The sequence below is a fragment of the Mercenaria mercenaria genome, chromosome 1 (genome assembly GCF_021730395.1).
Source record: "Mercenaria mercenaria strain notata chromosome 1, MADL_Memer_1, whole genome shotgun sequence".
NCBI classification, from domain to species: domain Eukaryota; kingdom Metazoa; phylum Mollusca; class Bivalvia; order Venerida; family Veneridae; genus Mercenaria; species Mercenaria mercenaria.
This window is the reverse complement of record NC_069361.1, coordinates 13,149,346-13,159,867: the sequence shown is the minus strand read 5'-3', so window position 1 is coordinate 13,159,867 and position 10,522 is coordinate 13,149,346. Positions and strand designations below refer to the sequence as shown.

Genomic DNA, 10,522 nt, shown 5'->3' with positions numbered 1-10,522 from the left:
CAGTGTTAGAAAAAATGGAAACTACTTTTTACGACATGAACTTCACTTCGTGCTACGCACCTGGATCATTCTATACATAGAGGATGACGTCACTATTTTGCACGTGCATGGGTTATCGCAAAATAACCGTTGATTGATTTTCTCCTATGTGTATATAAGTTATTTGCTGGTCGTGTTAGAATAAGTAATGATGTTGACGCAGGACGCATGACGACGGACGCTGGACCATCCACTTGTACTAACAGCTCACCTTAAATAAGGTTCAGGTGAGCTAATAAAAATGGTTAATCTTTCCGTTGTTGAATAAGAAATAAAGGCAGTGCAGCAGGAAAATAAGGTATGTATACATTTGGCAAGTGTTGCCCTTGAAAGAACTTGACTTTGAGATCGGTTATGAAAGGGATCTATGGTCTGGTACAAACGATTTATTTCAACCAAAAAAGTGAAGCATTCCGTTTTATCTTCTCGATTTATATGGAACGAAAACCTTCCGTCTAATAGGTTGAACTGTATACGGATTCTCAACTGTTTTCTATATAAAATTCACCACATACGTGGACTCTTTACTACGGTTTCCAATTTTTCATGTCTGGCGAGACTACCCTTGTTTTCAAGAGCTCTTTATCCACACTGGAAAAAATGGCGAAAACTGCATTTTATTCGCAAGCATGGGACAGTAAGTTCAAAAAGACCACAAATTTGCGCCGATACCAGTGCTAAAAAAGTAAAAAAAAAGTTCAGTTTTGAGAAATCTCAGGAAAGTGTAGAGCTGATATATTGCATATACTAAGCACTTCATCATGTGATATTTTCAGCCTGTCGATTCCGTTCTTTTCATGATAAAAACGAGTAAAACTCCCGTTTCCGGACACTTTTGCACGACATGTAGAGATTGTAGCTAAAATGTTCAAATTCATCATGTAAAAGCACCAATTTACCAAATATATGTTTTTCCTCCTCTCCATGTAAAAATAGAAATATATGATATTAAAAAAAATAACCTTCACAATGTAGTTCATGAAAACGAGATGAATATGGCTGCGCCGAAAAAATAAATGAAAACACTGCGTTAATACAAGTACGAGTTAGTATACATTTTACACCGTATATATCTTTGGAAATAGACTTCAAGGAAGCTTTCTTTGAAAGCGTGTTTTCAAATCCTTAGATTGTTTGTGATTGTTTGCATACATGTACATAAACACTGAATTAAATACTGTTTAAACGAAGTATTAATGGATTTCTTTATTTTAAAATCGGCATATCGCGTAGTGGAGGTACTGTGTTCCATTTATTATGACTTATCTGACAATCATACACCATTTTTTGTAATCACAAAAGCTGTGCTTTCGTTTGGCGGTTTATTATTTGTCTGTGCCTGAACACCTTTCTTTCTCACAACGAAGACCGCTATGCTTCGTTTCTGCGGATGTCCATTTGTTTGTGCAGTAACACCAGTATTTGGTACCATTCTAGGCGTGTTATTTCCAGGCGATTGCCCATAGGTGTTGGCCGAAGCGCTTCGCACCGTTCCATCACTGCCAGAATTCCCTGGCACCGTAAGACCAGTATTTGGTGCTGTCACAGGCATGTTATTTCCAGGCGTTTGCCCATAGGTCTGGACCGGAGCACCTAGCACTACTCCGCCGTTACCTGACTGACTTGACGCTGAAAAATCAACACTAAGCACATTTAGTTGAATTAAAACAGGGATATTAAAAGAAAAAAAAAACAACAAAACAACAATTTAATAATAAGAGAGTCATGATGACCCTATATCGCTTACCTGCTATACTTGGCATTGGAATCATCCAGATAACATTCTGACCAAGTTTCAAGAAAATAGGGTCATAAATATGGCCTCTACAGTGTTAACAAACTTTTCCTTTGATTTGAGCGGATGACCTAGTTTTTGACCCCGTATGACCCAGTTTGGAACATGGCATAGAAATCGTTAAGATAAACGTTCTGACTAAATTTCATAAAGATAGGGTCATTAATGTGGCCTCAACAGTGTTAACAAGAATTTCCTTTGATTTGAGTGGTGACCTAATTTTGACCCCCACCTGACCCAGTTTTGAACTCTAGCAATCATCAAAATAAACATTCTTACCAAGTTTCATGAAGATAGGGTCATAAATATGGCCTCTGAGATTTAACAAGCTTTTTCTTTGATTTGAGCGGGTGACCTAGTTCTTGACTCCAAATAACCAAGTTTCAAAACTAGCCTAGAAATCATCAAGATAAACAATCTGACCAAGTCTCATGAAGATAGGGCCATAAGTGTGGCCTCTATGATGTTAACAAGCTTTTCCTTTGATTTGACCTGATGACCTAGTTTTTGATCCCATCTGACCCAGTTTCAAACTTAGACCCAGTTTCAAACATAGCCTAGAGCTCATCAAGATAAACATTTTATGCAAGTTTGTATCAAAGCAAAACATAAATGAGGGGCAGTAACTCTAGAACCCATGATGGAATCTAGCCGGTTTTTGAAAGGAACCAAGATCTGATTGTGCCTTCTAGCGTGTTCACAAGGTAAAACTGGACAAATTTTGGCTTTTGCAGAGGTCAATCAGGGGCCATAACTCTGGAACGTATGATTAGATCTGACGGATTCATCATGGAGTTGTTACAGATATTTTGCAAATTTGTTTAAAATCAAACCATAAGTGAAGTCTCTATATGGCTGCAAAAGCCAAAATAGCAAATTTTGACCCTTTAAAGGGCCATAACCCTGGAACCTATGATCGGATCTGGCCAGTTTTCGAAAGGAACCGAGATATTATGCCAATAAAAAATTGTGTGAGAGTTTGTTTTCGATTGCAAAATGCTGTCTCTATCGCGTTCACAAGAAATCGTGGACGGACGAACGAAGGGCGATCACAAAAGCTCTCCTTGGCTATACGTGACATGTGAGCTAAAAATGGTATATTTATATTTAGAAAACTACGTTGTTTTACACAAGACAGCTAGATAACAATAAGTAAATAAATTGTTATACATGCAGTTAAAATGTTTACAAACCTTTTACTCCAGAGTTTCTACGGTTACATATGACAGCAATGACGATGATTCCCACAATTAATACAGCTACGCAGGCTATTAAACCATACCACCACCGAAACGTACTGTTACTATCAAATATACAAGATATGTGATCATTTATACCATTTTTTATACTTTGTAAATGCATTATTGTATAATTAAATCCTTCGCAACATGATTTCCCTTTTGACTACAGTGCTATCTGTAAAATATGTAAACACTAGAAGGAGAACTAAGTTGTCTGCAGATTTGAAGTTTCGATGTTTATTCGTTTGACTACATATATAACGATACAAGTAAGTACTCAACGCGATATATTTCACAGGCATGATCTAACAATAATAGTTTTTGTTAATTAGTTAGAATACTCTTAATTCAATTTACCTTGTATATGATGTTCGGAATGAGCTCTTGGTTGTGTAGTCATTGAACCATCTCGTAGTCTTATCTGTTGAATATCGTGTTCTTGTGTAATCACTGAACCAGTCCGTAGATTTAATTGTTGGATATCGTGTTCTTGTTGTGTAATCACTGAACCAGTCCGTAGATTTAATTGTTGGATATCGCGTCCTTGGTTCTGTGGGAAAAGATGTTCTTGCTTTTGTTGTCGGATATAATGTTCTTGCTGTTTTAGAAGATGTTGTCGTTTCAACCGATCTTGTTGTGGACGGTTTTCGAGTTGAACTGTTGGCATGTGAAATATTCATTTAAATAACATTGTAAACAAGGTTACTAAACTCATGTGAAATATAATTTCCATCTGTATTTGCATTATTTGGGTTAGGCGAGGTGATAAGGCAATTGGTATTTAAGTCAGGGTCATCTTTACATAACTTGGACTCTAAATACTTAGTTAATACTTACTTGACCTCTACATAATTCTAGTATACAAATTTACTATTCACAGAATCTATCCACTCAATTACTTGCTAATATGACATTCCGTAGTAAATTGTAACAAAACGCCCTTGCAAAATGGTTATTTCGACCTCTGTTAAAGGATCGATAATAGCACATTGTGTCTTATGTGGCATACTCAAATTGCACACGGTAATCGGGTCATCCACGCGTTTTGACGTCGACGTTATATAGAAACGTCATTATATTTGGCTAGAGATATATTTTTGTAATTGCTTCATTTTTCAATTCCCCTGTATTTGCTCATATATGAAAATACACAAGTAATGTTGAGTCCATTCAATGGATCTGTACAGCAGACTTTATTGTAGCGATAGGGGTCAGACATTTTTACCCTATGGTTCGAACATACAAGATATAAATTGATTAAGAAGGCGATAATCAGCTAAGAGAGTGAATAAGCTTTAAATTAAGAAATTTTCTTTATACAGTTGAATTATTTGGCTCACTTTTTTATCTTTGAAACAATTATCTGTACAAATGCAAACTCACAAGTTCTAGGTTATGTGCTTTTTGTTCAATGGTCCCAGAATCCCTGAGTTAACTTTTTTGGGAATGTCAAATAATACAACAATTTTGGGTTAATCTACAAAGATTTTTTAGAACTAAAATATTCAAATACGCATCCTTAATTATAGAACAGTTCCATTAGGGTCAGAAGAAGAAATGAATATGAGGAAAAGAAATATAATCAACTTCACAGGGATCACGCTTGTTTTTTTTTCTTTGAGCCACTGTTTTTTTTTTTCGAAACGATACACTGTTGAGCCAACAACTGCGAACCGCGTAGCATTATGCTCTTGTAGGACTACTACCCAAGAAAATAATGTATTTATTAAATCTTTCTACAACTTTCAAAAAGCTATTTAGAAATAACATTTTTCTTGACTTCTAAAATTATCATTTTGATAAAAGATTTAAATGATTAATATTCAAATACATTTGTTAAATACATCTTTTATTAATATATATAACGTGATCGATCAATTGAGATTCCATCTTTCTGTTCAATGAATACACATACTAAATCTTTCATTGTTTTAAAATGAGGTAGAAAAATAAGCCAATCTTAAAATCTAATCGCAGCGACTTTTTTCTACTAAGATATTTTATAAATATGGTCCTAAGCATATGCTCAGAACATATACTTTTTAAATAAAATATACTGAACAAGCACTTACTACTTATCTAAGACACACCTCCCATTTTCATCATCACAAAAAGTTCCAGCTTCACAACAATAAAACAACCCACAACAAGTATGACCGGTAGGACAATGGGACAACGGTTGACAACATACATTACCCGCTGGCATGCAACCCTGATAGCCACAGCACTCGTAACCCTTGTGGCAGTAATACACAGAAGTCCATGAACCTTAACAAATAAAAATTGTTGTTTATCTAAAAAATACTTCAAATGTTATTTCAAACTTATATTCGCAGTTATTAAACATCAATTGTATGTTTTTTTTTTATGTTAAGATCAAAATCAAACTATATTTCTCCAAGTGAATAACAGTTACAATCATAACAAATACATATATTGTTTGTAAAATACGAAATAAACCCATTATTTATTTTGAAAGCACATTATTTCGTAAAAAGATAAGTTGATTTGAGCCGCGCCATGAGAAAACCAACATAGTGGGTATGCGACCAGCAAGGATCCAGACCAGCCTGCGCATCCGCGCAGTCTGGTAAGGATCCATGCTGTTCGCTTTCAAAGCCTATTACAATTAGAGAACCCGTTAGCGAACAGCATGGATCCTGACCAGACTGCGCGGATGCGCAGGCTGGTCTGGATCCTTGCTGGTCGCATACCCACTATGTTGGTTTTCTCATGGCACGGCTCAAATTATCTTTTAGATCGTCTTACCACATTTTACCAAGTCCGATGTATTTATACATGTTCCATCTGCACATACTTGAGTAGCTTAAAAATAAAAAAAACAGTACCACACTTTATATATTTGTTGAATGTGCACATCATGAATAATTAAAATTAACAATTTGCTATTTTCATATATAGGTAGTCGTGCATATAGGTTGTCGTGCACATAAATTGATACAAGATACTAGATTATCTAAGCAATATCGACCATTACACTGAGGTGTGGCCATGATGAGTAATGTCCAACGCCGAGTTCCGTTGATCTTTGCCTATTTAGCATATGGAAGTTGTAAGTCTGTAAAATGTAATCTGCTAAAATGAAGACAAAGTATCAGAAATGACGTAGACAGATGCATCATGTTAGAGCGCGTTTAAAGCCGTACGCTAGAGTCTCTGTATTTTCAATACTGGTGACCTATGACTTTCATTGCATATCTTTGTTTTTTAGATGATTGTCCTTCAATATCCAAAGTTTGAAGAAATTCTATGATTGGTAAAAATTTCAAGTCCTACCTTGATAAACTAACTATATACATTAGCATGCTTTATTCGCGCCATATGATTCCTGGTCAAAGCAATGTCTTCTGTCTGTCCAGACATGCATATAAACCGTATGGGCGGGGTTGTTCAATATTGTTTCTAACAAATCCCGCCATGCGGTTCCTAGGCAGAGTTGATCGTTTTCTTTCAAATCAATCAACGATCTTAAGTGAATGTGACTGATACAATATCTTAAGCTTAAATGTCCTGTTTATAATTTATTTTACTTACATGTACAACTACCCCCACATTCGTCAGTAGCCCGGACGCTTAACAACAATGCTGGAATGAATGAATAGATATTTAGTTAAAAAATATTTTACGAGACAAAACTGCTATTCATGTGCCATTATTTAATTTCTTTAAGTATTGCCTTTTGCCTGTATAAATGTTAATTCGGTAAAGCGTACAATGTATTGTTATGCATTATTTAACCCGAGACAGTCACGTTTCTCTTCAGATACTTCTTATATTTCAAATAATCCAGTATTTAACAGACAAGGATACAGCTAGTCACGTACACATGCTCATATTGGGATATATTATACATGTAACTAGTTCCGTGTCATAAAACATTGTGTTAATTCTGCATGTTCGCAATAAAGTAGAATTTGATTAAACCTCAATTATGTTCTTAAAACTTGAGGACATACTAAAACAAGAAATATCTTTAAAAATGATGGTCGGCGAATTGTAATAAGGAAAGACGATTATGAATTTTTCATCTAACATTCATCTTTCATCTAAGATTTTTTTCAAATTGCAAAACTAAACACCGCACTTTAACAATTTAAATGGTTCTCTTTTAATTTTTCGCAAGGGTTTCGTAGGGTTGCAATTTTGTTTCGTTTATCCTTAGACGAATAATTACAGCAGTAGTTTGATGAAGATTCACGAAGCGTTCATGAGAAGAGGTCATTAAACGTGTTTATATTTTTAGCTAAATTGGTCCCTATCCCCATTTGTAACAAAATAGTAGGAGACCTTACGATATTTTTACACATCGAGTTTGATAAAAATCCATTACATTTTAGTGGTTAATGCGAAGAAAGGCATATCTACTTTTAGCTATAGTGGTCCCTAATAGGGCCCAAGTTCCTATATAAATAAATTTGGAAGAGGACCTTATAATGATGCTCCAGACCAAGTATGACAAAGATCCACCAAGCCGTAAGTCATGAGACGCTGTATAAAGGCATTTCTAGTTTTAGCTCTAGCAGCCCCTAAAAGGGGTCAAATGTCCCAGCTGAACAAAGTTGGCTGCGGGCCTAATAAAGATGCTAAAAATCAAGTTTGATTAGAATACATGAGAAAAAATCAATTAAAGGATTTTTGTTTATTATTTTTATTTATTTCTTCAATAGACCAACTGATCCCGCTTTAACAAATGCATATTCGCTATACATGAACCTTTGGACAATGACGTCACACCTATAAAAAAGTGAAGGTCAAGCAAAACATACAATTTAATTATTTCTGTTTCATAAGCAAAGTTTGACCGTAGTCATATCACATAGATAAACTGTATGCAGCGTACCTTCATTTCAATGTAATGAGATTCAATCGTTATATAGCATATATATAATAAAACAGATTTCAACTGAGTTCAATATTTGCATACCATACTAAAGAAAAATATTCATATATAGTAAATCAGTTAAATAATTTATAACAAATATATCAAAGCAAACAAGTACTCATTTTAATATGCAATCTGAATAAGTCACAAAAGCAAGAAACCTTTTCATATACAGTCGACAATTGTAACAAGGAAAATATTTTAAAAAGCACTTCTCTACATAAAAGACTCTTATCACACCCTTATTCATGTGATACGCAGACCGTATTCAGCTCTTTTTTTTAAATTGATATATGTTGATATTTGAACAGGTTTTTATCATATTTATTACACTTACTTATCATTTTGAGATATATCAATATTCTTGCTAAATATACTGAGCCAAAGTTAACTTTAAAACTGTGAACAGCGCCGTTTAGGATAAACGCTTTGTCTACATTTCACTCAGCGTAGCACAATCAACAGAGTGAAAGAAATTGACACTCTCGTCCAATCAGGCAGAGTGTTGCATAAATCTTCCATTTTGATAAATTATCTTTAATGCGTTATCAAGTAGTTTGATTTGCAAACTGAAGTCACGTGGCATAGGTAACGAAAACGAATTTAGACGGCGTCGCCGAAAAAAATCGGAAAATAAAAAGATAGGGTCCTATGATTGAAGTTTTGATTGACTAATTAGAAAAATTTTGACCTCTCTCATTTTTTTTGTGTTGTTTTTATTTTTTGTTTAACTTCGTACCGACACAATTTAGGTCATAAGGCGACTTTCTAGCTTTGACGGTGGAGAAAGACCCCAGGTGCCCTTCCATGCATTATTTCATCACGGACAGGTACCGACCTTCCGTGAGCATGCTGGATGGCTTCCTCACGCCCCGAGTGAGTCTCGAACCCACATCCGTGAGGGCAAATAATTTGAAGTCAGCGGCCATGAAGGTTCCTTCGGACCTCAGACAAGTTTCTTTTATGTGAGTCTATGGGAAAAAAATCTTAATTTTGATGACATTTTCTCGAACAGAAAATATTCTACATATGTAGATTTTAATGAAACTTCTCAGTTATGTTTTTGGAATCTTCATCTCAAACAAAGGGAATATACTTCCGGCATTCTCTTTCTTGCCTTTTAAGAAAACAAATGTTTTACACGTCTTTTTACGCTTTACGCTATTTGATAACCAACAATTCGTTGAGGAATTGCTTCTTTAATTTACTTTGAAATCATCAAACTGTGTTTATTCTATTTTCAGCCTTTCTTGAAATATTGAGAAGATATTATTTATTCTACTTTTGCAACAGTGAACTTGACCAAACTGACCACATAACGATATAAATCCTGGTTCAGTTCTTAAAATCTTCTTAAGACTAAGGTTTCATTTCGTTCACTTTATTTATCTTGAGTTTTTGGGCGGACTGTCCCTGTTGGTTTTAAAGTACAGTTATTATGGTGCCACTTAACTCGTATATAATGAAAACACGGTATATTTAGGTAAAGTTTAATTTGAATTCGTCATCAATAGTAATATGACATTGTTTTCACATGCGCTTAAGTTAGAAAATCAACTGCCCTCATATGCAATCCCAACGTTTAGTATTGGTATAAATGACCGACATCACATTTAATTTTAGTCTAAATAAATTACCAGTAGACATTCTGTAACATCTATCACTGGCCCCGTATGCAAGTAAAACTTATGCAACGTTTTCCCTAAACTCCTCAGTTATTCAACGTAGCACAACTGTCCACCCAACAACTTTCATAGAAAGAACCAGAGTATAACTATATTATAATACAGTCTTACTTGCAAAGATTAATGTTGTTGACAGCATCTTCTTTTTGTGTAATATCCTTATAATCAGTTTTTTTTCTTCTTTACCCAAATGACAGTTTTTGCTTAAATAAGACCATACAACGTTTTTCCTAAATTATAAGCAGAACGGAATTTAAAATAGCCTTTTATATTTTTGAACCAATCACGTGAAACTATTACTTTTTATACGGAAGGTCAATAATCTGTTGTACCCATTTCAGGAAAAGTAAACGTGACTGTATTAAACAAGAGTAATGAGGAAGTTTATATCACATTTTATGATTATTTTACTTACTCGACCAAAAAGCAAAAATAATAAAATTTGTATCTTGTGTACCTTTAAAATATCTACGTTTTGCAAGTGGGATGGAGTGTGGACACTACCTAATATTTTTGGTATCATATATCTTTGAAAGGTTAGTATTATGAACAGGTCTCCAACAGACAAAAAAAGTGCAAGTCTGATTCTTTATAAGGCCTAACTGGATTAACATTTTTTTCTCTACATTTGTGTCAGCCATTAGTTAATCAAGACTACTGAGAAATCGATTACACCCTAACCCAATAAGATTTTGTTACTGTAGCACCAACAATTTTAGATGTAAAATGAGTTACATATTCTCAGTATTGTGTGTTGTAAACAATGCAACCAAATGAACGGACCTGCGTATTCTCAAAATTATCTAAAAACTCGGTTTAAGGAATAAATCTCTCGTACTTTGATTTAAAGACGGATCAA

General features: G+C 34.6%; 1 protein-coding gene across 1 annotated transcript; it reads right to left on the bottom strand.

Moving 5' to 3' along the window:
- Positions 1-228: 228 nt before the first annotated feature.
- Positions 229-9,915, bottom strand: LOC123545783 (uncharacterized). Its single transcript, XM_053540062.1, has 7 exons — positions 9,775-9,915; positions 6,631-6,681; positions 5,845-5,901; positions 5,148-5,343; positions 3,433-3,732; positions 3,028-3,137; positions 229-1,668 (listed from the first exon to the last, which is right to left on the bottom strand). Exons 1-7 carry the CDS (start codon positions 9,800-9,802, stop codon positions 1,313-1,315), a joined length of 1,098 nt encoding a protein of 365 aa, XP_053396037.1. The 5' UTR covers positions 9,803-9,915; the 3' UTR covers positions 229-1,312.
- Between the last annotated feature and the right edge of the window lie 607 nt (positions 9,916-10,522).

Coding starts and splice junctions, on each gene's coding strand:
- LOC123545783 (XM_053540062.1), bottom strand. CDS start 9,802: ATGCTGTCAACAACATTAATCTTTGCAA. Junction 5,902..6,630: donor ATGTGGGGGTAGTTGTACAT/GTAAGTAAAATA, acceptor TTTATTTTTAAG/CTACTCAAGTATGTGCAGAT. Junction 3,733..5,147: donor AGGTGTGTCTTAGATAAGTA/GTAAGTGCTTGT, acceptor ACATGCCAACAG/TTCAACTCGAAAACCGTCCA.